Here is a 24,832-nt window from a genome sequence, read left to right on the forward strand (position 1 = left end):
GTACACTTTTGATAGAAATAATTTGGTGAGTCTCAGACTGTATCATATCCTAAAAACTAAAATTTGCAGGACATGGATAAAGCAGCCCTCGTCTCCATAATTTGGATCATTAGTGTGTGCAGCCATGCCAACTGGACACCAGGATTTGTGCCACAGTGGCATGTTGTGCTGCACTCCACCTTGTAGACTTTAAGATGATCCCAGTTCCCTTTGAACGTTTTCACACTTTAGTTTTTCTTGTCTCGACTGATGCATTGCAGTGAGCAGATGAAGTATATATTTGTACACCTACAGTGTAGTGTGGCTACAGCGTAGTGCCAAAAGCTATCAAGTTTTCTTTCTTTTTGTGTGTGCCTGTTGCTGACTCGACACTTCTGCTTTTTGATAAATGGTCTTCTTTAATCCAAATGTGTTTATATTCTACCAAAATGTCCACATCATTCCATTATTAAGGTGTTTGACTATACCACAGCTGTGCGGGAGGTGTTAGTAAGAAATGTGAAAGAGGTAAAAGAACTTGAAGGTGAATTTAGTGAAATACTTGTAACTTGGGGTCCACATGGGGAATGTGTGCTATATCCATTGATTCAGTTAAGTGTAAATTTGAAAAATTACGGCATGTTAGGCCAGCCTTCACTGTTTAATTGGAAAGCTGCAATTGATGTGAGAAGGAGGCATTAAGTACTGGCTGTGTTTACAGTTCATCTGGCTCCCATGTGTTCCAGACAGACTAGCAAAACTCAAGAATGATGCATATAAGTGTCTTGTAAGCTACTTCATTTGCAGGATTTCCCAGAACTTTTTAATGAATTACTGCCTTGTGTTTGCAGTCTTGTCTAATTATTGTCTTAAGTTTTCTGTTTTCATATCACACTCAAGAATCCTACAGAAGTACTGAAATAATGACACTGGTTTGGTAAGTTATAATTGATTTGTTCTTTTCAACAAAAAAAAAGAAAAAACAGCATTCATGTATACTTCTGTGCAGTATTTTGACTTGGCTTGTGGTCTCCATATAATTCCTCATCTCTCTTGAGTCAGCTAATCATTCACTGTACATATCCTGTGTACACTTAATTATATATCTGCAACACTATAGTTCTTTAGTTGGTTGCAGTAGTGAACCATTTTCCAATATGTAATGATAAATGACAGTAACATTGTGTGATATTTAAACGTTTAATACCTTTTACCATTTCTGCTTCAGAAATTACTGAAAATATTCAACATTGAATTTTTTATATGCAGGTATTTCAAATTATTTTTTGTCAACGTAATACATTTTTACAGATGGAGCCACCGTACAATAGTGATGGACCTCTTGTAGCTCGGGTACATGCATTTCTGGAAAGGCACGGATTCATCAACTTTGGAATCTTTAAGCGGCTGCGCCCATTGCCTGCAAAGAAACTGGGCAAAATCATTGTCATTGGTGCTGGAATAGCTGGCCTAGCTGCTGCCCAACAGCTGCAGCAATTTGGAATGGAGGTGCAGTTGGTTACTGTTCCAGTCTTTAATTTACTAAAAATTATAATGCAAATGTGAGTTTGCCAAGGTGTATAATTGCAGGAAGCCTTCTGGTACCATATAAATGTTTGTCTGAATATTTCCCATTAAGAATGTAAAATTTTTATGGTCGAAAACACAAAACTCTGATTATTTTGGTTTTATTAGTTTCAGATTATGAAAAAGTAGAAATCGAAACTGATAAATCAGAAAAGTGATAATCCTCTTATGTGTTCATGTAAGACCTTTTTGCAAATGGTTGTTGTTGTTGTTGTTGTTGTTGTTGTTGTTGTTGTTGTGGTCTTCAGTCCAGAGTCTGGTTTGATGCAGCTCTCCATGCTATTCTATCCTGTGCAAGCTTCTTCATCTCCCAGTACCTACTGCAACGTGCATCCTTCTGAATCTGCTTAGTGTATTCATCTTTTGGTCTCCCTCTACAATTTTTACCCTCCACACTGCCCTCAAATACTAAATTGGTGATCCCTTGATGCTTCAGAACATGTCCTACCAATCGATCCCTTCTTCTAGTCAAGTTGTGCCACAAATTTCTCTTCTCCCCAATTCTATTCAATACCTCCTTCTAAGTTATGTGGTCTACCTATCTATTCTTCAGCATTCTTCTGTAGCACCACATTTCAAAAGCTTTTACGTAGTGTCAAATCATTTTAGGCTTGATATAGTAATAGTAAATTATGAAATTACGAATTTGGACATAGGTGGCCAGGGATTTGGGGAAGGGGGAGTGGGTTGACAGGTGACTCTACGTCATTCCTATCCTCCAAATGCTGCTACGGTTCTTAGTCAACATAAGCTACTTTCAAATACACATGCACAAGGAAGATTTTATCGCCTTCCTTTGGATTCAGTCAAGGAGAGATGTAGGGAGTGGGATGAAAGTTGCTCATATGGCAGAAATAAAGAAGTGTGGGTCACGAGAAATTATCAGTTCCAGTGAAAAGAAGTAGTATTTCTAACTAGCCTCTCTGTATATTTAGTCTGCTGTGGCACAGTCAGGGAGTGCATCGTGCAGTTGTGGTGTGTCCCAGCAACCAGATCCTGCCCTGAGGTAACCACATAGAGCACCTACTGCAAGAACTTCTGGCTGACAGCTGATGATGCTAGATTACATGCAGAAGGTTGCTGTATTGATGGAAGAGATCCATTTTTGTCTGTTGACTGCTGTGAGACAATTTTCTTCCTGGGATATTGGCAGCTTGTTAATCTCTTACCAGGTGTGTTCTCAGACAGTAAATGCAGCTCCACAAGTGAAAAGTAAATTATAGCTTTGTATTTGGACTGGAGCCATTTTTCACTAAACCACTAAAGGATATAGTTGCTACCTGTGACATGGTAGTGATTGAGTGTGATGTGTTTGTATGTTTTTTTGAATAGTGCATTGGACAAGGTTTCACACTGGTACACTGCAGTGTTTGTGAGGAAAGTGCTGCAAAAGATTTAGTTGGATTTGAAGGTGGTGCATCCCAACATAAAGTACATTTGAAAAGGCAAGTTGTTCAGGTGTCCACTAATGTTAGTAACACTTTCCTAAGAGAGCTGAAAAGCAAGTGCAGAGTCAAGGGTAATTCAGAGGGTCCTGTGTTTTTGGATTTTGGGACTATTGCTTATATACAGTGTAAAGAAGTTTCTCTTGCAACTCTTTTCTGGTCAAAAATTTGAAGCCTCTCTCATAGCTGTTCATGATGCAGTCCAAATCACGGTGGGGGAAGGGGGGTGTTGGAGTTTTATCTGTAACTATCACAAAGCTGTTAATACAGAGCTTCCGAAATGCACATGGTAGGTACAGTGAAACAATAACAGACAAAAGGGCAATTGAGAAGTCTTCAAAATATAATAAGAGAGAGTAGAAAGAGAGTAGAGAGAAGCTAAGAGCACTACAGAGTATGAAAACAAAACTCATGGAAAGTACTGAGAAAGAGGCATTTCAGGTTGAAGTAGTGGATCTATCACTAAAAACTACCTGCTTGTGACTTCACTTGATGTTCATGTGCATATCCTTATCAGACTAGTCTATTACTATTCCTTGCATAATCGTTTTGTTCAAAGTATATTTGAATTTTATTCTTAAGTCTCTTTGTAAGCATTGTACTTTTTTACTGAAATAGTAGATTATGTTCTTTGTTTTCATGCTGATGGCTCGTAATGTAAATGTTTATCAGTTATGTTATTTCCTTTGCAACCTAGTCTAATTCCAATTTTCCTGCAATTTATTTGTTCAAATTACATTTTACACTTAATTCTTTTGTCAGATACAGGTATGTTTATTTATTAGTTCATAAACCATGCTCAAAATTGGTTAGATACTAAGCACAGTATGACCCTGAAAAAATCAAAAATTGGCCTGAAAAACATGGGGCTTTTTATTTTTAGAAAATTGCTGGACAACCTGGCAGTAGTAGCTCAGCTACAAAGCCCTTCAATCCTTCCACAGTTTGATGGTTTAATTTCTGATGCTAATGTATCTGGCACATGCATTAAAGTTAGCTTCGGTACTCTTCTGCCTAGGCATCTTGGAGCCTTATAATTAGCTCCCATGAAAAAAGAAAAGTCAGTAGTAATAACTGTATTGTAATGTTCTTGGGGAAAGATTCTTAGAACTGGTCTAGGACTCCTTGAGTGATTAATATAAAGTGGCAATTTTTTTATACAGGCAGCATTTTTGATCAGTATAACAAGCTGTGGATGAAGCTCCTGTTTACTGTGCAGTTGCAGAGCTCAGACACACAGCTGGGAAACCCAGCATGGACATGCAAGAGTGAAATCTTCCAATGCTCATTTGTGTCACACACAGTGTAGTTTACATCTTTAAACTTCTTATAAGAGGATACTTGCACAGATAACTGCCTATAGCATTCAGTGCAATCTTATTGCTGTGTATTTGGTAGTGTTGTGATGTCCAGTGCAGGGTGAAACATTTCTGTGGAAGTGCGAATTTATGATATATCTCTGATATACATTGTAACATATATAGAATCTCAGATTTGTTGAACTTAATGTGACTACCATCCAAGTCAAGCACAAGCACTCTTCTACAGACCAATACACTCTGTTCAACATATGAGGGGAGATTTTATCAGCTGTGTCTCTAATTCATTATTAAAATTGGGTTATGTTGTTGATCTTTATGCCATGCACTTCAGCCTTGATAAACCTCCTAACAAAGCAATTACAGAGGGTCAAATCTGAGGAATGAGGGGCCCAAAGACTCTGAGAACGACATCCAATCCATCCACCAAGAAATGCTGCATCCCGGAAATTAGTCAATTGAAGTAAAATTGGGTGATGATTCATGCTGCTGAAAAAAAGAAAGGAAAAAAAAAAAAACTATGGCTCCAGAAAGATTTGAGATGTATCAAGGTATGTCTCCAGTACTTGTTTACTTTTCAAACCTAAAGGGTCCAGAGACAGTGGTCCTGGTTGTCTCTGATCACACATTCACATTTCATCTCTGAACGATATAGGTACTATTTTCCAGAGCCTGTAACAGATCATGTAACATGTAGCCTGTTGGACTGTGAACTCCCCATTTCTAGCTTGTACTGAATATGGTTGTTGTATGCAATTTCTTCGTTCTGTATCACAGGGTTTTCCAAACTGTGTGTTGTGGAATATCTAGTGTCTACTCAGTTTTCTGATAGATTCAGATATGCTTTGTGCAGTCTCATTCTACATCTGCCCCATTGTTTCTTGAGTTATGTGTGACCTCTCGGAATGTTCACCACCAACATTTGTTTACCAAATTCTTGATTTGTACTTTGTGGCACTGCCTTTCTTTCACTAGACTATTTTCAAGACTTACGTTTCCAAATGACAGAGCTACAGAACTATGTACACAACTGAGAGAAATACCACAAAACAAAGCACATAAACTTGAATGAGATGAGAGCTATTAATACACATGCATTAAGTGCATTTCATAAAGGCATAAGAAGCCTCTGAAATAAGGTAATGGATTTTTATTGCTGTTGACGCTGGAAAATGAAATGTCAAAAAGTAAATCTGTGGATGAGGTATGCTTTTTAAGACAGTAATTGAACCTCTTTGTGATCTGAATATTGTGATGTATTAATGGAGTTTGAAATGCTGAAGTTAGTTGTCCCAGCTTTAGATATGGCATCAGTAAAATAACTTTATGATATAGTAAGAAAATTAAGTTACATATTAGTAAATATTTTGTAGCAGCTGCATATAAAATAAATAAAAGAAATATGTGTTGAGTGATAATCAGTACAAGAGCAAAGAATAATTTACAATTCTTAACCTTTTTTTAATTGATTCTCTGTTTCTGCAACAGAAATGTGATGTAGATGAGTCTTTTATGGGAGTCACTCCATGTCAAGATACCCTATCTCAACCATCTTCCGTTTTGTTATGGTTTGCACAGAATGTAGCTAAGGTACTTCTACTGAGTTTAAGCTCCATCTGTAATATGATGCATGTACTGAGGCTGTTTTCACAAGAACCACTTTCTTTGAAACTGAAATTGTGCCAAAAAATTCCAAGTTCAGGAAGGTACTGTTGCTAATCTATAGAGCTACAATCCTGAAAATTGCCAACTTGACACAACTTTCAACGTAGAACACAGAAACAACTTAATTGAAGATCAGGAAATAATGCACATGAGAAAATCTCACTTTGCTGACAAATTCAGTCACAGAAATTTTTTTCCCATCAATATACAAGGAGTGGGTATTGAGTAAAAGATTGTTCGTCAGTTAATTTTGTGTCTGCTTGTCAGAAAATTAGTGAGTTACGAACTGTCTTACAATTATATTTTTTAGCAGCTTCTAAAGTTGCCAAAAATGCAAGATACCAAATTTTGCTTACCTTTAATACCATTTTCAGTGGTAACACCAGTTCCCGTCAGATCATTGAAGTTAATCACTGTCGAGATTGGCTAGCACTTGGATGGGTCACCTTCCAGGTCTGCCGATTGCTGTTGGCAAGCGGGGTGCACTCAGCCCGTGTGAGGTCAGTTGAGGAACCACTTAACTGGGAAGTAGCGTCACTGGTCCTGAGAACTGACAACAACCAGGAGAGTGATGTGCTGACCACATGCCCCTCCATATCTGCATCCAGTGATGCCTAAGGGCTGAGTATGATACGGTGGCCAGTCAGTACCATTGGGCCTTCAAGGCGTGTTTGAAAGGTGTTTGTTTAATACCATTTTTAAATTGACATCTTATTTTATAATTGTTAACGTTACTGAAAGACTACATTTGAATCTGTTAGAAACTTTTTCTTACCTCACTATATTTACAGTTGGTATTTACATCTGTTGATAAAAGCCCAAAATTTAAGCCCAGTTTTTGCACCTTAAGTGACATGACAAAAAATCAAATTAAGTGTTCGAGATGGGCTTGAGATATGCACTTCTCATTGGTGTAACTAATATAAAATCAGTGATGTCAGTTTTAAGACATGTGATATCAAATATAGGTAAAACATGCCCCCCCCCCCTCTTTTTTAGGCTGACAACATAGCAAAATTGGGCACACTTGCATTTTTGGTAACTTTAATGGGTGATGACACAGGAAATATATTTGTAGGAAACTCATAGTTTTCTGACAGGCTCACAGACAATGCATTGAGCAATGATTATGGTTCCAGTGTCTTTCACTCACTACCTGTTGTTAAAAGGAAAAAGTAGTTGTTAACACGTTTCAAGAGAGGAGCATTCTGGTCTATTGTTCTATTTCTGTATTGTGCACATAAAGTTGTCAGTATGGCAAATTGCAGGATGGTAGCTCTATAAGGTCAGGAATAATAGCTTGCCAAATTTGAGTTTTTTTCCATCTTTTTCCAGTTCGGAAGAAAGTGATTTTTTTGAAAATGGTTGTACCTCCTACAGCAAGTCACACAGAGACTCCTAGATCACATGATTGTAACATTCAGTTTAATCAAATCAAACTTCAGAAAAAGTGTTGAGTAGATTTTTATTGGTTTTCTAGGTGTTGGTACTAGAGTCACGAGACAGGGTTGGGGGACGCATAGCAACATTTCGGAAATCATCATATATTGCAGATCTAGGCGCTATGGTGGTGACGGGGCTTGGTGGGAATCCAGTTACAGTACTGTCAAAGCAGATTAATATGGAACTTCACAAAATACGACAGAAATGTCCATTGTATGAATCTTCTGGGTGCACTGTTCCTAAGGATAAAGATGAAATGGTGAGTATAAAATTTACTAACTAATCTGCTAAACTTTATCAGCTGAAATACTGTAAAATGTGTGTTGTGTTTTGCATTATTACTTGAATTAGCTATCTCCTCCCTTCTTAAGCAGTTTTTCTTTCTTTATTGTCTTAAAATTCTGTAAACATTTTAAAAAATTTCTGCTATTTTGATTTACAAGATGTAATGTATAATGGTAACTACTTGTAGAGAATCAGTTTCAAGTGAAATAAAAAAAGGATTGCTTTAGAGTACATATAGTTCTAACACTAAAATGAAAAGTTTCAAAACAAAGCAAGAATAAAAAAAATGTTCCTCTCTCCAGGGCTTTTTTTAGTGTGGGCAGGTCATTCGACATGGAGTTCTAACTGAGCTGTACAAGAACAAGGATGGTCCTCTGCAGATTATGTAAGGAATCGTCCTTACATATTTCTATAATTAGGAGCAACAAGAAACCTAAATTAGGTTGACCATAGGTGGATGTTAACTACCCCATCACCCTAATCTTTTTCATGTGCATTCATTCTCTTTAACTTCTGCTCTTTTTTATGTAGTTGCTGCTGTAGGAAAACATTCAGCAGTATGGTACAAATATACATAAAATATGTTAAACCTTATTATTGTAAATGTACATGTGACAAACATTGGAGTTACTACTATTACTACTACTACGAATCTTCATACAGCTTCTTGTATTGATTTTCTGTAACTTGTGTAGCTGCAGCATTTATATGAATTGTGATGGAATGCTTCTTGATAGACTATGTTTCCACAGTCAGCAACTTTTGTTAGGTACAACTATTTGTAGAACACTGTTGTCAAACTGCGATGTGAATCATTTGATAAAATTAAGAGCTTTCTGAAGGACTGAGTGGTGACAAAGATGAAAGGCAAGGGGATGTCATAGAGAGTAGGAGGTCAAAGAAAGTATACTTGTAAGTACTGTGACAGCTTCAGTCCAGAGGCAATGATGTAATGTGAAGAAAATAAAATAAAGGGAACAGTGATGTATGCACTCACTGCCAAAAAAAGTGAAGCACTCAAAGGGACACGGTTGGTTGCTAATGTAACTTCATACACATACACACCGTCGGCAGAACGTAACATGAACAGCGTCAGATGTTGAGTGATGACAGTGGAGGATACAGAAATGCTGCATACTGGTGTGAGATAGCATTATCAGCAACTGACAGAGTTTGAAAAGGGCCTCACGGTGGGTCTCCATTTGGTGAGTTGGGCAACATGTGCCGTATGGGTCATTCCATGTCAATTCAACCAATTTGAGAAAATGTTCCAGCCGATAGTCTCAGATTTGGCTGAACTTTAGCACACCAATGCTACCAAGTATGGAACACTCATGTACAAAATTTTAAGTTCCCCTACCAATTAGTTCCAGAATTATGGCTTGTGAAAGAAGGTGGCGTGACACGGAAATTGCAACCCGCATCTGGAAATCTATCTTCAGACCCAACTTCAGGTCTTAATAACTTTGGAACTATTCCGCACAGTCCAGTGAAATTTTTACAATCCAGTGGCATCCACTTAGAGAACACACACTATGAATCAAAACACCAACAACATATTTCTGAGGGAAAATAAAAAATTCTAAAATGTGATTTAAAAAATGTAATATGTTAAAAGGTACATATTGTACGTGCCCTTTATGCCTAATATAATTCACTCAAAAAGGTTATAAATTTTTTTGTGGTAAGCTTAATGTGGCCGAAACACACGCAGAACTCATCTTGCCCATATCAGTCACACAAACAGTTACATGCACACGAAAATACAAAAATTTGAAAAATTACCTGAAAAACATGGATTTTCTAAGTGTGGTAGCACAAAAGGGACAAGTGATATCCAAGCCAAATTTCAAACACTGCATAAGTAGACCATAATATAATAAATGGCAAAATTTCAACTTGTTATTGCAAGACATTTGTGTACAATAAAAGTTGACAGAGATGTATTTGGTTACGTTTCTTTTAACACGATTTAGCAAGTAATAGTGATGATGCAGAGAGCTTGTTTCAGATAAAGCTGCAGCAATTGTTGGGAACCATTAGGCAACAGAAAGTTAAACAATGGTAGTTTTCAGGGATAGAATGAGTCATTGTTAGGCAGGAACAACAAAGGAAACAAGCAACAATTATAAGTTACTCATGTTTTTAACATTCTAGTTCAGACTGGTCAGTACTGTTGTGGAAAATCAGTATGGAGGCAGAACAGTGTACTAGTGATGCTTTTGTTCAAAGAAGTTGCAGTATTTGTAGAGCACAAGCATCTGAATGTCATAAAACAACATATGGAACAAAATGTGGCATTCACTTTGTTCTGTATGGATGAATCGGACCAAGATTTGTTGCTATCGAGATCCAGGATACACCCTGTGGGCACAAGAAGTACAGTTCCAGGAAACTTTAGTGTTTGTTATCATCATATGAAAGTGTTTCTGGATAAGTATTCTTTCCTACAAAGAAGTTCTTTTGATCCATTTCGGAAGACAGTGAAGTGTAGCCTCAGAGAAATTGATATAAAATCAGTATTGAAAGTGAATCATTGCATGGGACTTAACATGAAACCAGGACAAAAGTTATGTTCCAGGTGTGTTACACTGCTAAAAAATGAAGAATGTTCTGATAATTTACATGACAGTGATGAAGAGTATCAGCCACCTACAACCACAGCGGATGCGCAATTAAATACTTCAGTGCCAGAGATATTGCTCTTGGTGTGTCTCCCATAAAGACACACAAAGTTGGAAAAAGAGACAGGCCCAGCTATGGTAGAAGATACTTACAAGAAGCTCAAATAGAATTAAAACACAAAAAAGCTGACACACTAATGGTGGAAGAGGAAGAACTATCTGCTCCAAAGGAACAGAAACCATGCCAGAAATGCTCTGATTTGGACAAAATTGTGCATGATTTGAAAGAAAAATGTGCCATATCCACACACCAGAAAAAAAAGTAGCTATTCTTACCCTTGCACCTTCCAGCTGGTCTATTGACAACACTGCAAAGGAATTCAGTGTTTCTACATATATGGTAAAGCAAGCCCCAGGAGTGCTTCCACAACTTCAGCAGGCTCAGGGCAAGTAATTGCATTCAGAAATAAAGGTGCTAGTGTCGGAGTTTTATGAAAATAATGACTACAACCAAATAATGCCTGGAAAAAAGTCTGTGTAACAGTGAAAATGGGAAATGTACGTGTATGTGTACAGATGCAAAAAAGACTGTTGCTATGCAACATATCAGAACTATATGTAGAATTCAAGGAAAAGTATCCCAATACCAAAGTAGGTTTATCATCTTTTTTCAATCTTCAGCGAAAATGGGTTGTGCCTGTAAGTGCAAGGGCACACACAATGTTTGTGTATGTGAAACCTATTAAAATGCTAAGCTGATGTTTGCTGCTATAAACAATTCTGGCCTGGATTACAAAGGTGCAACGAAGCTGCTAGTGTGTGACATCAGTTCCTACCAGTGCATGATACACAGGTGTGAAAAGTGTCCTGGTAAGGCAAATCTTGCAGAACACATGAATAACAAACTGTATGGTGAACTCCTTATGGATGACGACAAACTTGTTTCTTATAAACAATGGACACACATGACATGAACCTGTGCGTTTTTAGTGACTGTTTAATTCATGATGCCATTGCAGTTAATGCCCACATTCACACTGCCATGGCATTTGTGAAAAACAAGCTGCCTCACATGCATCTTGCGAAATACTTCGGTAAGGGGGCAGCTAGTCAGTACAAAAACTGTAAAAATCTCAAAAATTTATGCATGCATTACCATGATTTTCAGATTCACGCGGAATGGAATTTTTTCACAACAAGTCATGGTAAAAATGTATGCGATGGTGTTGGTGCTACCATGAAGCGCATGGTATCATGAGCTAGTCTGCGGCACCCTACAGAAGGTCACATTTTAACACCTCTTCAATTATTTACCTGGGTACAGAAAAATATCTCTGGCATACAATCATTCTATGTTTGGAAAGATGAGGTGAAATCAGTCGAAGAGTTGCTAAAAAGCAGACTAGAACATGTTAAAACTGTTGCAAGCACAAGGAGCCATCATCACTTCTCTCCAGTGGACGCTGACAAAGTGTAGATGAGCAGACTGTCCGGTTATAACTATAGGTTCATGCACATGTGTCTTCACAGTGTGTCTGACTCAGGATTCAGAGGCAAAAGCAGCAACATACAACCAGGTTGCTATGTTATTGTTGTTTATGATGACAAATGATACTTAGGATGTGTTGCAGAGTGCTGTGAAGCAGAAGGTGATGTATTTGTGAACTTCATGGCACCAGCAGGACCACTAAGATCATTTCATTGGCCACGTTTGGCAGACATATTCTTATGACAGTTTCAGTTCCTACCACAGTGTTAGGAAGACAGTACAATTTGCCACTCAATGTACAGAGTACAGTAGCTAAAGTGTGGGAGTACGTCTGTTCGAAGCACAATCGACTGGTTTTTAGCAGTTAAGGTGTAGTAAACATTAATGATAGGTTGTGTAAATCTGTCTATATGTTGTTGCTTAGTGATTAAACAGTTGTGGGAGAGGATAGGAAGAGGCTGAACAGTTTACGATATGTTTTCACAAAATTGTGTTGTGGAACAATGGCCACATCACCAAATACATCTGTCAACTTCCATTGTACACAAATGTCTTGCAATAACATGCTAAAATTTTGAGATATATATCATTATGGTCTACTTATGCAGTGTGTGAAATTTGGCTTGGGTACCACTTGTCCCTTTTGTGCTACCACACTTAGAAAATCCATGTTTTTCAGATAATTTTTCAAATTTTTGTATTTTAGTGTGCATGTAACTCAGTTTTTGTGACTGATATGGGCATGATGTGTTCTGTGTGTGTTTAGGCCACATTAAGCTTACCACAGAAAAATTTATACCCTTTTTAAGTGAGTTGTATTTGGCATGGAGGGCACCTACAATATATCTTTTAATGTATTACATTTTTTAATCACATTTTCTAATTTTTTATTTTCTGTCAGAAATATGTTGTTGGTGATTTGATTCATGAAGTGTGTTCTCTAAATGGATGTTACTGTGTTTTAAAAATTTCACTGGACTGTGTGGAATAGTTCCAAAGTTATTAAGACCTGAAGTTGGGTCTGAAGATAGATTTCCAGATACGGGTTGCAATTTCCGGGTCACACCACCTTCTTTCACAAGTAATAATTCTGTAACTAATTGGCAGGGGAAACTAATTCTTTGTACACGAGTGTTCCACACATGGTAGAATTAGTGTACTGAATTTCAGTCAAATCTGATACTATGAGCTGGAGCCCCTGGTTGAACTGACATAGAATGACCCAGGGTCTCCATTTGGTGAGTTGGGCAACTTGTGCCGTATCTCAATTTGTGGGGTGTTCGGATATGGCCCATAGAAGGGCTGCTTGGGAATGTGAGGGCAGGCATATTCTCGGTCAAAGTTCTGATCGACCATATCTGACCACCACAAGGGAGGATGTTTTGTAAACTGAGCACATGGTAACCACATCTGTGCCTGGAACCTGAGATCAAATGTTAGAATCCCTCCAAGATTCTGTGCTATCTTGCACCATTGGTCAGAACCTGGCAGCAGCCAGATTAAGGAATTGTCATTCTGTATGCAGGATGCCATTAACACCACTACACAAATGTCTGTGCTGGAGGGGTGACATGAGCAGGAAGCGTGCACTGCTGATGAGTGTCACACTGTGTTCAGTGATGAATTGTCTTCTGCTCTATCCTGGTACCCTGGATAATCATTGTTGCTGAATATGGTGGTGACTTGGAGAGTTGTCCCATTCTCTCAATGTTTTGGAGAGGCCCAGCAAGTATTACTCTTTGTGTCATGGTGTGGGGAACCATTGGACATTACTCCTGGTAATGGTTGGTAATAATTGAGGGAACTGTGACATCAGAACAGTACATGTGGACACCCTATGTCCTCAGTATTTCTCAACAGGGCAGTGCTCGTCCACACATGGCACGTGTGTGTGTGTGTGTGTGTGTGTGTGTGTGTGTGTGAGTGTTACCAGCAAGATCTTTATATCTGTCACAATCCATGAAGTTTCATTTCACTTCCTCCTCCCCATCTGGATGCTCCCCATTTTTTGGCAGACTGTGAGTGTACGTTTATGTTTTTCGAGGTGGACTGTTATATTATGCTCATTCATGTAAATAAACAGTATATAGTTTTCCAGTTTTGAAAGTACGATCCATTCATGTAAGATATTTGTAAAATGCTCTGATTGGCAGGTGGAGCGTGAATTTAATCGTCTTCTTGAGGCTACAAGTTACTTGTCTCACCAACTTGACTTCAACTATGCTGGAGGAAAGCCTGTGTCTTTGGGTCAGGCTCTTGAGTGGGTTATTAAACTTCAAGAGAAGAATGTGAAGGAGAAGCAGATACAGCACTGGAAGGCAGTGATTGCATTGCAGGTACTACAGAATTATAAATTTCAGTATTAAAAAAGGGCAGTTTGGTACCATGAATAAAGATGAGAAAACAAAGACATCAACAAGGTCAGTCAGTACTCATAACAATAGCCATTTGGGTGTTGAGATTCACAGACAATGCAGAATTCTTAAGCTTTTATTTATTTATTTTAACTGCCTTCAAAGTCATTTAAAAGTAAAAAGCAAAAAGAAGTAGAGAATTAATCCTTCAGTAAAATACAATTTCACATTTCTGTATAATGTGCTTTTATTTTTTAATATTATGAAGTATTTTATTGTGTGATTGTTATAGATTTCTTGCATTTTGGTTATGAGAAATACAGGGTGTATCAAAAAGAACCATCCGATTTTAAAAAATCATAACTATTACGTTATTTGAGATATTGGCATTAATAATGTACTGTTGGAAAGAGGAAACTCACAAGTTTTACATGGTTCCCGCTAGGGAGCAGCAGTGTGTCCGCTTCAGTTCTAGTAAAGATGGTGTCAGGGCAATGGAAAGCATTTTGTGTTCCACGTTTTGCACAGTGCGGGTAAATAACTGTTCAGCGTGACTTTCGTGCTAGGTATGGTGTGGATCCTCCTACAGCACAGAGCAGTAGACGATGGCATGAACAACTCTGAGAAACAAGTTGTTTGTGTAAAGGCAAATTGACGGGCCACCCCTGAGTGTCTGCATCCACCATAGTTTCACAAGTAGTGCGCAGACATCCATTCGCTATGCAGCTCAACAGCTTAACATGCTCCCAATGTCCGTCTGGTATGTGTTGCATCGACATTTACTCATGAAACCGTACAAAATTCACCTACTGCAAGCTCTTTATGAAGGTGACAAACAACAACATGTGGAGTTCTATAATTTTGTTCTTGGCAACATGGAGGATGACAGGTTTCTTCCACACTTAGTGTTTAGTGACAAGGCAACATTCCATTTAAAAGGAAACATGAACCATCATAATGTGAGAACATGGGGGTACAGAACAACCAAATGAAGTTGTACAACACGAGAGGGACTCCAAAATTTAATGTGTTTTGTGCAGTTGTACGGGGAAATGTGTATGGTCCGTTTTTCTTTGCTGAGAACACTTTTTCGGGAAGCACATATCTCTAAATGCTTGAGAACTTTCTCTTCCCAGCATTGGAGACTGATTTGAATGACTTCATTTACCAACAGGATGGGACACCGCCACATTGGCATAAGGAAGTTAAGGAATTTTTAAATCAAAGGATTACTGAATGATGGATCGGATGCTCTGGATCAAATAATTCAGCCTTACAATAATGGCCTCCACGGTCACCAGACCTGACTGTATGTGATTATTTCTTGTGGGAGTTTATAGAAGACTCTGTTTATGTGCCTCCATTACCAACAACAGTGAAGGACTGGAGACATCACATAACAGCAGCTGTGGAAGCTGTAATGCAAGACATGCTCGCTGCAGTGTGGGAACAATTTGAATACCATATTGACATATGGCGTGCATCTCAAGGGGGGAATATTGAACACCTATAGGAAAGTATGGGAAAACAAAAACTTTTTGAGTTTCCCAGTCATCAAAAAACACGATTCATTGTATATGTTTATTAGTTTCAGAAACACGGAGGTGCCAAATCGGATAATTTTGTTTGATACACCCTGCACATTATTTTATTTGTCACTTGAATGAACATAAATTGTCTTTGAGTACAGGAGAGGCTGGAGGCTAATCAGCATCAGATGTTGGCTCTGAAGGACAAAATCCAAGAACTGAGTCGCCAGTACAAAGAGCATAGTGAAAATAAAGTGGTGCGTGATATCACACAAGAATTTGTTGTAAGATCTGAACTGCGTGACCTCAAAATTGCCTGTCGTGAATGGGACCAACTGTTGGAGCAGCAGCGAGAAATTGAAGAACGGCTCCAGGTAAATATCACTCATTGTGCTCTTAAAAGTTTGCATCTACAATTTAACTCCATTTTTGTTTTGAGCTACTAAGGGGAGCTACAAAATAATTTTTTTTTATGTATGAAGCAATATGTAGCCTCCAGTTTTGATAATCCATAATTTTGTATGTCATTACAAACCAGCTGCTTCGTTACTTTGTAGATGGTGCCATTGTTGTGTTTTAGATCATAACTAATTGCAGAAAGAACACACTATGCCATGCTGGCAATAAACTGTGTGGCACAACTTTATCACACAAATGTGAGTTGCTGCCTGCACATCTTAGTGATTCCCAACTACATCTGAGACAGTGAATCTGATATTCCTGACACGTGGCATCGGAACTTCCGGCAATGACCGATGCTAGGTGGTCGATGCTGTGGCTGTGTGGTGCCCATGAGGAGAGCCCCTGCTAGGAATGGGTGGTACCAGGGTGGATGTTTGGCACATCAAATATGTTAAACTCTCTGGCAACTCTTCCACGGCTGTGTCTTGTCCTAGGAATAGTACTGTCTCAGTTCCTGTTTTTGCCGTATCAGCCTTTCCCCCCTTCGCTACCCCTGGGAGAAGGGTTGCACCCACTGGGTTGGGTCGAAACCCTTTCTGCGGTTCCTGGTCTGCACCAGGACTAATGGGGGAGACTTTGCCGCAACCAGACCCCTTTTCTTTGCGGAACACGTAGAGGACAAGTTTGGTGTAGTTGAGTCCTTAAGCAAAAATGAGATCTGGCTCTCTCTTTATAAAGACAACTTCTGCCAGCGAGTCGGACTCCCTCTGTGTCTGCAACCATTTAAGAGATATCCCAGTGAATATCAGTCCTCACAAGTTTCTCCGTATGACACAGGGTTTAATTTTCCATAGGAACCTTCTCCTCTAGTTCAGTGATGAATGTAGTGCTAATATAGAATGACGTGGCGTTAATTTCATCCAGAGGGGCCCTAAGGACCATCATCCTGGCATTGGAGGGGGGGTACTCTGCCCGAGAAGATCAATGTAATAGTATACAGATGCGACATTAAACCGTACATTCCACCTCACGTGCACTGTTTCCATTGCCTCACGTTTGGCCACATGTTCTTGTGATGTAATGCCACTCCCATATGTGGTGGATTGGGCCTCACTTTTCATTTGGGGAGCCCTTACACACCCCCGCCTAACTGTGTAGACTACTTCGGTCTGCATTCTCCCCACTCACCAGTGTGTCCACTGTGCACAAAGGAAATATGAATCCAGAAAATAAAGATCCTTGACTGTCTTAGCTGCCTTGAGGCCCAGATGGAGTTGGACATATTTCACCCTGTGAGTCCCCCATCTAGCTTTGTCTGAGTTACACCTTCCCCTCTTTTCTCCTCTTCCGCACTCCCCATCCTGTCCCCTTTCCCTTTCCTCCTCCCTGGCAGCTCCCGTCCCTTTCCCTCAAGGAACTGCTCCTCCTCCTCCTCCTCCTCCTCCTCCTCCTCCTCCTCCTCCTCTTCTTACTCTTACTCTTACTCTTCTTTCGTGGCCAGAGAAGACATCCTCTTCTCCTGCTAGGAACAGGGCTTCCTGTCAGAACATCCCTCCCTGCCTTTCTCAAGCTATGAAGCCTGCAACCTTAGGTCGAACGAGGGACCTAAGCTCCAAGGTCCCCAAAGCTGCTCACCCTCTGTCCGATCCAGACATCTTTGCCACCTATTCCCTTGCTGATAACACCTGCTCTCTCCCTCCATCCGAGGGAGAAGAAGCAACAGCTTGAGTCTAATGACAAGGCTTCCCCAGCGTCCCAAAGGCTTCGCCCCCTCCTCCTCTTTCCTAATCACAGTTTGTGTGGATGTCACCTATCCTCGTCGGTGACGACCACTGACCTGGTGACATGATCTCCCCTCGGCTTCTCTATGTCTAACCCAGACTCTTGCCACAGTGGGATTGCAATGGATATTACTGTCACCTACTGGAAATACAACTCATTTCCTCTTGTTCTGCAGCCTGGTTTGCTCTTGAAGAAATGCATTTCCTTCATGATCACTCTCCAACATTTTGTGGTTATCAGGTCTTCTGTTGGAACCGCGACAGTCCCGTAATAATGTATGGAGAGATCTACACTTTGGTTCTCACCATTGCCATTACTGACTAGATCCTCCTTCATACCAGCCTGGAAGCAATAACGGTACTAGTGCGAACAATCCCAGCAATCACCATTTACAGTGTCTACCTCCCTCCCGGTATGCCACTTTCTTATGTTGACCTGCCTACCTTAATACAGCAACTCCTTCCCTTGTACATCCTCCTCAGGGCTTCAGTGCACACCACCCTCTGTGGGAGAGTGCCATTTTTTACAGGTAGGGGTCTTGTAATTGGCCAACTTGTTACAGAGTTTGATTTGTGTCTCCTTAATAATGGTTCCCCTACCCACTTCAGTGGCACTCACATCACTTTTTCTGCTATCAATCTCATCATCTCCTCCTTTGCTATTTTGGGTTCATTATATTGGTCACCCCATAATGATCTTTGTGACAATGATCACTTTCTGGTGATTCTATTGTTCCCCTGCTGCTGCCAGGCAGACAGGCTCCCACATTGGGTATTCTGCAGAGGTGGTTGTCCTTTATATACGTCCACTGTGCGCTTGGACACCTCTTTCTCAGGTTGCATTGATGCGGTAATGCAAGACGGCTTTGCCACTCTTCTTCACACTGCTGGCACTGCTTTCCCCATATCCACAAATCCCGTTCATCACCAACCAGTTCCGTGGTGGACCAAGAACGTAGTTGTCAGTATCCAGGACTGCCAATGTGTGCTGCAACGATTTAAACGACACCCTTCACAAACCAACCACATCACTTTTAAGCATCTCTTTGCTAAGGCTCACTATCATATTAAGCAGAGTAAAAAGTAATACTGGGAGCGCTATGTTTTCTCCCTGGGGATTTATGCCTCTTCATCACAGATTTGGTCCAAGCTCTGTAGCCTTCTGGGCCACCAGTGACAATCAGCTGTCTGGTGCCTTATCCTACAGGTTGCTCTGTGTACTGATCCATCAGTCCATGCAGAACACCTTGCAACACACTTTGCAACAGCGTGGACCTCTTCCTATACAGCTACCTTTCTCTGGCAGAAATGTGAATTTGAACAAATCCCTCTATTGTTTCAACCCCCATCAAGCTCTAAAGCTTCACTGAATCCTTCACTGAATGGGAATTCTTGCAGGCTCTTACTTCTTCCCATGACACGGCCACAGGCCCGGATTCCATCCACAACCAGCACAACCAGATGATCCAACACATGGATTGTACCCAGAGGCACCGTCTCCTCAGGGTCTTAACGATTTGCGTCACAGCTGTCTTCCCCTCACAGTGGTCAGACAGCATAGTTATCCCCATCCTTAAGCTCGAGAAGAACCCAACCCCTCTCTATAGCTACTACTCTATTAGCGTGACCAACATAATTTGTAAACTGCTCAAGAGGATGATTAGCTTCTGATTATGCTGGATACTCAAATCTGTGTCTTTGGCCCCATGTCAGTGTGTCTTCTGGGAAGGATGATCTACAGTTGATCATTTACTCTGATTGTAAACAGCAATGCAACAGGCTTTTACTAACCAGCGGCACCTTCTCACACTCTCCTTTGACCTACATAAGGCATACAACACGGGTTGGCACTGTCACAATTTAGTTATCCTCCATGACTGGAGCTTTCATGGCCTTCTTCCAATTTTTATGTGTGAGCTTTTATCCCATCCCCTCTTCTGGGTTTGACTTGGTACTTCACTCAGCACCCCTTAGATCCAGGAGAACGGTATCCCATCGGGCTCTGTGTTAAGTGTTGCACTCTTCCTCATTGCCATCAATGGGCTTGTAACCTCTGCTGGGCCTCTAGTTATCCTGGTGTTATATGTCGATGGTTTTTGCATATGATGCAGCTCCCACTCAGTAGCATCTCCTGAACGCCAGCTCCAAGGCACCATTGGATGCGCCCTCTCCCATGACTTCAAGTATTCTTCCTCCAAAACACAGGTTACGCATTTTTGCCGTCGAACCACAGTACACCTCGATCTTGAAATTTATATTTAGGCAACCTGCGCTTAGTTGTTGCGTCACAGTCTCGTTTCTTGGTCCTTATTTTTGATAAAAAGCTGACGTGGCTGCCCCATATTCACCATCTGAAGATTACCTGCATGCAGAATCTGAATGCTCTCCACCTCCAGGCCCACATATCTTCGGGTGCAGACCATACTACTTTTCTCCATCTTTATTGCACTCTGGTTTTGTTCAGACTAGATTATGGTTGTCAGGTTTATGGCTCAGGAGCGCCGTCCACTCTGAAACTCCTTGGGTGCATCTGGCTATCGATGCCTCACACATGTTCTGCTGACAGTCTCCTTGCAGAAGTGGGGATTCCTCCTTTGCAAATATGATGGAGCAAACTCCTGGTCTTTTGTGTGATCACCATTCAATGAGTCCCTGATTATCCTGTGTACCCTGTCCTCTTTGCAAACAAGGGATGTCTCGCTCCTTATACCCACCCTCAGGTGGTATTGTCAGTTGGAATGCATCTCACTTCCCTCTGTCAGAATATCCATCTCCACTCATTGCAATGTGCCCCATGTATTTCCTCCCGAACTGCCCCTTGGATGGTGTTAAGACTAACCTATTCCAGGGTTTTAAGGTCTCTGTCACCCCTACCAAATTTTGGTATCTTGTACATTCAATCGTTGAGGAGTTCCAGGGTGCTACTATATTCTACACTGATGGTTGTAAAATGATAGATAAGGTGGGATACTCTTTCACATTTCCTAGTGGCATGGAATGCCATTTACTGCCAGGATCGTGTAGTGTGTTCACAGCAGAGCTGCTAGCCATTAACAGAGCCCTTCATTTTGTTTTCATAGGCCTTCCCCCACACTGTTTCAGTGAAGCTTCACTGATTGGGAATTCGTGCAGGCTCTTACTTCTTCCCATGACACGGCCACAGGCCCGGATTCCATCCACAACCAGATGATCCAACACATCACTACTCAAGGTTAAATCTAACTTTGGCTCAGAAGGGGGTAAATTATGCTGCCACAAAAGGCTTTGGTTACTTACCTAATAGCATCAAAAGTCTGACAGATAGCCATATAGCATTTAAAAGGAAATTAAGAGAATTTCTGAATGGCAACTCCTTCTACTCAATAGATGAATTTTTGGATATAGTAAGTAGGTAATTTCCCCACCCACCACTGTTGTAACGGCGACCGGAACGGTCGCGGGGTTTTAGTGACGGAAATGCGGCGGGACCCGCAGAGCGGTCCGCGAACAACAACAAAACGGGAGAGGAGGACACGACCAACGGAGGACCTTCCGGCACAACAAGAACAGACAACAGAGTCACGAACCAAACAAGACAACAACGTCCACTCGTATAGAAACACGAAAGTCAATATGCTGTCTGAGGCGATATGTCCTGAGACGCATGCGAGGTTAGACTGGCAAGTTGAGCAACAGGCAGGCGCTTAAGTACGTGATCGGGGATGCCGCTATTGGCCGCTGCAACCACGTGTTCCCCATTGGCGCCCTCACTCTAAATGCAGGCCAGGAGGCGTGCGCCGCCACAGTTTATGGCGCGATGGTACAGAGACCTCTGTGGGTCTTCGACGTCCAGCCCCCAAATACTAGACCCAGTGTTGAACCCTGTCTAGAACAGTTCCAACCACCTTCTCAAAGGGATCCTCCTCCCCTCCCCCAAAACCATCCCTTGCAGACATTTCAGGAATTCCTCACATCCAGTGTTGCCTCCCAGTCCTTCTTGAAGAACATCCCGACAACCCCCAACATCACCCCAGCTGAATCCTGTGCCATTAAGGAGCTGAAAATAGACCGCTCTATTGTCATCCTCCCGGCGGATAAAGGCTCCACAACTGTCATACTTGACCGTGTGGAGTATGTGGCAGAAGGACTGCGTCAACTCTCCGACACCTCAACCTACAAAGCTGTTACCCAGGATCCCATTCCCTCCATCCAGACTGAGCTGCAGAAAATCCTAAAAATCCAAGGTCCCTCACAAGGCCTCACAACGGCTTCCATAGACTTACTCACTCCACCTGAGCCACGTACCCCTACCTTCTACCTATTACCCAAAATCCACTAAGAGAACCATCCCGGCCGTCCCATTGTAGCAGGCTTCAAAGCCCCAACAGAACGTATCTCAGCTCTGGTAGACCAGCACCTCCAACCTATCACCCGCAGACTCCCATCCTACATCAAAGACACAAACCACTTCCTAGAACGCCTCAAATCCATTCCCATTCCTCTCCCACCTGAAACCTTTCTTGTCACCATAGATGCTACATCCCTTTACACAAACATCCCACATACCCATGGTCTCTCTGCCCTTGAGCACTACCTCTCCCAACGCCCACCCGAAGATCTTCCAAAAACCTTGTTCCTTATCACACTTACCAACTTCATCTTCATCCATAATTACTTCACTTTTGAAGGCAAGACCTACAAACAAATCAGGGGAACGGCCATGGGAAACAGGATGGCTCCGTCCTATGCCAACCTCTTCACTGGCCGCAAGGATGAGGCTTTCCTGAAGACCCAACAGCTGCTTCCCCTGGCCTGTTATAGGTTTATAGATGACATCTTTGTGGTCTGGACTCATGGTGAAGAAACACTCCTTAATTTCCTCCATAACCTCAACTCCTTTTCGAATCTGAATTTCACCTGGTCCTCCTCCAAAACCCAAGCCACCTTCCTGGGTGTTGACCTTCATCTTGTTGAAGCTCACATCCACACCTCTGTCCATATCAAACCCACAAACAAACAACAGTACCTTCACTTTGATAGCTGCCATCCATTCCACATCAAACGCTCCCTTCCCTACAGCCTAGGTATTCGTGGCAAACGTATCTGCTCCAGTGACGAATCCCTCAACAATTATACCAATAACCTGACCAGTGCTTTCCTCTCCCGCAACTATCCTGCAGACCTTGTCCACAAACAGATCTCCCGAGCAATACATTCCTCCCCGTCCAACAACAATGTTCCTACCCCCAGACCACACAGAAGCATCCCCCTTGTCACCCAATATTATCCTGGCCTCAAAAACATCAACAAATTACTCCGCCAGGGATATGACTTTCTCAAGTCAACCCCTGAAATGAGATCATCCCTTGACAAAATTCTCCCCACACCACCCAGAGTTGCCTTTCGTTGCCCCCCTAACCTCCGTAACATCCTTGTTAAACCCTACAATATTCCCAGACTACCTTCTCTACCCAGCAGTTCCTACCCCTGTAACCGACCCCCCTGCAAAACCTGCCTCATGCATCCCCCCACAACCACCTACTCCAGCCCCGCTACTGGTAAAACATACACAATTCAAGGCAGGGCCACATGTGAAACTACACGTCATTTATCAACTGACATGCTTGCACTGCACAGCCTTTTACATCGGTATGACAACAACTAAACTGGCTGAGCGCATGAACGGACAGTGTCGTCGTAACTGCTGCCTGCTTCACGTCTGCTGTGCAGCGAGCTACCTTAATTTAAGTATTAACTGTATTTTTCTTACTTGTCACTTCTTCTTCCGTGTGTATTTGCTTTTAGGAAGCTTTAATTTTCGAGTGCTCTTAATAGTGTTCCATAGATTTCGTGTTTGTTTTGAATACAGTCAGAGAGAGTCCCTTTAGTCAGCCATAGTGCCAGTAGTGTCAGTGTCGTCGTAACTGCTGCCTGCTTCACGTCTGCTGTGCAGCGAGCTACCTTAATTTAAATATTAACTGTATTTTTCTTACTTGTCACTTCTTCTTCCGTGTGTATTTGCTTTTAGGAAGCTTTAATTTTCGAGTGCTCTTAATAGTGTTCCATAGATTTCGTGTTTATTTTGAATACAGTCAGAGAGAGTCCCTTTAGTCAGCCATAGTGCCAGTAGTGTCAGTGTCGTCGTAACTGCCGTCTGCTTCACGTCTGCTGTGCTGCGAGCTACCTTAATTTAAGTATTAACTGTATTTTTCTTACTTGTCACCTCTTCTTCCGTGTGTATTTGCTTTTAGGAAGCTTTATTTTTCGAGTACTCTTAATAGTGTTCCATAGATTTCGTGTTTGTTTTGAATACAGTAAGAGAGAGTCCCTGTAGTCAACCATAGTGCCAGTAGTGCTAGAGTTTGTTTTCAATACAGTCCAGAGACAGGTAGTGCTATTTTCATTGTTTTCTACAAGAAGTGGCTAGCAACCACAGTTTAGTGAATAAGCAGCCGCCTTTAGTGAATTAGCAGTCTAGTTAAAGGTTGATTAACTCCCTTCAGTAAATTGTTTCCTTAGGATGGATAGGATGTGTGACTGCTGTGTACGGACGCAGGAGGAGCTGGCCACTGTTCGCGAACAGCTGAGCGTGTTGATGGCCACGGTCAGCCGTCTTCAGGCTGCTGCCTCGGAGTGTAGCGGCAGTGGGGAGTCTGGTGCGACGCAAGGTACACCCCAGGTGTTACATGCTTCACCCACTGTCCCTGCTGTCGAGACATCTTCGCGGGTACCGGGCGCGGTTGGGCCACCCTCTCCCCAAGGGGAGTGGCGGGTTCAGCGGCGTTCGCGGCGCACGAGGCGGAAGGTCAATGTGGAGGCTGGCCGTGTGGCATCGCCCGCTCTGCCTGTGAGGGGACATGTGGCTGCTCCTTCAGCAAGGTCCGAGCAGGCACACGGGGGGAGGGGTTTATTAGTTATTGGGAGCTCCAACGTTAGGCGAGAAGGTCGGGG

The 24,832-nt window shown here is 41.6% G+C and overlaps 1 protein-coding gene across 3 annotated transcripts in view; it reads left to right on the plus strand.

Annotated features, from left to right (window-relative positions):
- The window catches only part of LOC126101617 (lysine-specific histone demethylase 1A), a 101,454-nt gene that overhangs the window by 13,050 nt on the left and 63,572 nt on the right, over positions 1–24,832 (plus strand). For all 3 annotated transcript variants that reach the window (XM_049912302.1, XM_049912300.1, XM_049912301.1), the window contains exons 4-7: positions 1,291–1,488; positions 7,476–7,697; positions 13,990–14,172; positions 15,881–16,093. In XM_049912302.1, coding sequence (XP_049768259.1) covers positions 1,291–1,488; positions 7,476–7,697; positions 13,990–14,172; positions 15,881–16,093 — 816 coding nt within the window. The remainder of the gene's footprint in view (positions 1–1,290; positions 1,489–7,475; positions 7,698–13,989; positions 14,173–15,880; positions 16,094–24,832) is intronic.

Source organism: Schistocerca cancellata, chromosome 9, assembly GCF_023864275.1.
Source record: "Schistocerca cancellata isolate TAMUIC-IGC-003103 chromosome 9, iqSchCanc2.1, whole genome shotgun sequence".
NCBI lineage: Eukaryota > Metazoa > Arthropoda > Insecta > Orthoptera > Acrididae > Schistocerca > Schistocerca cancellata.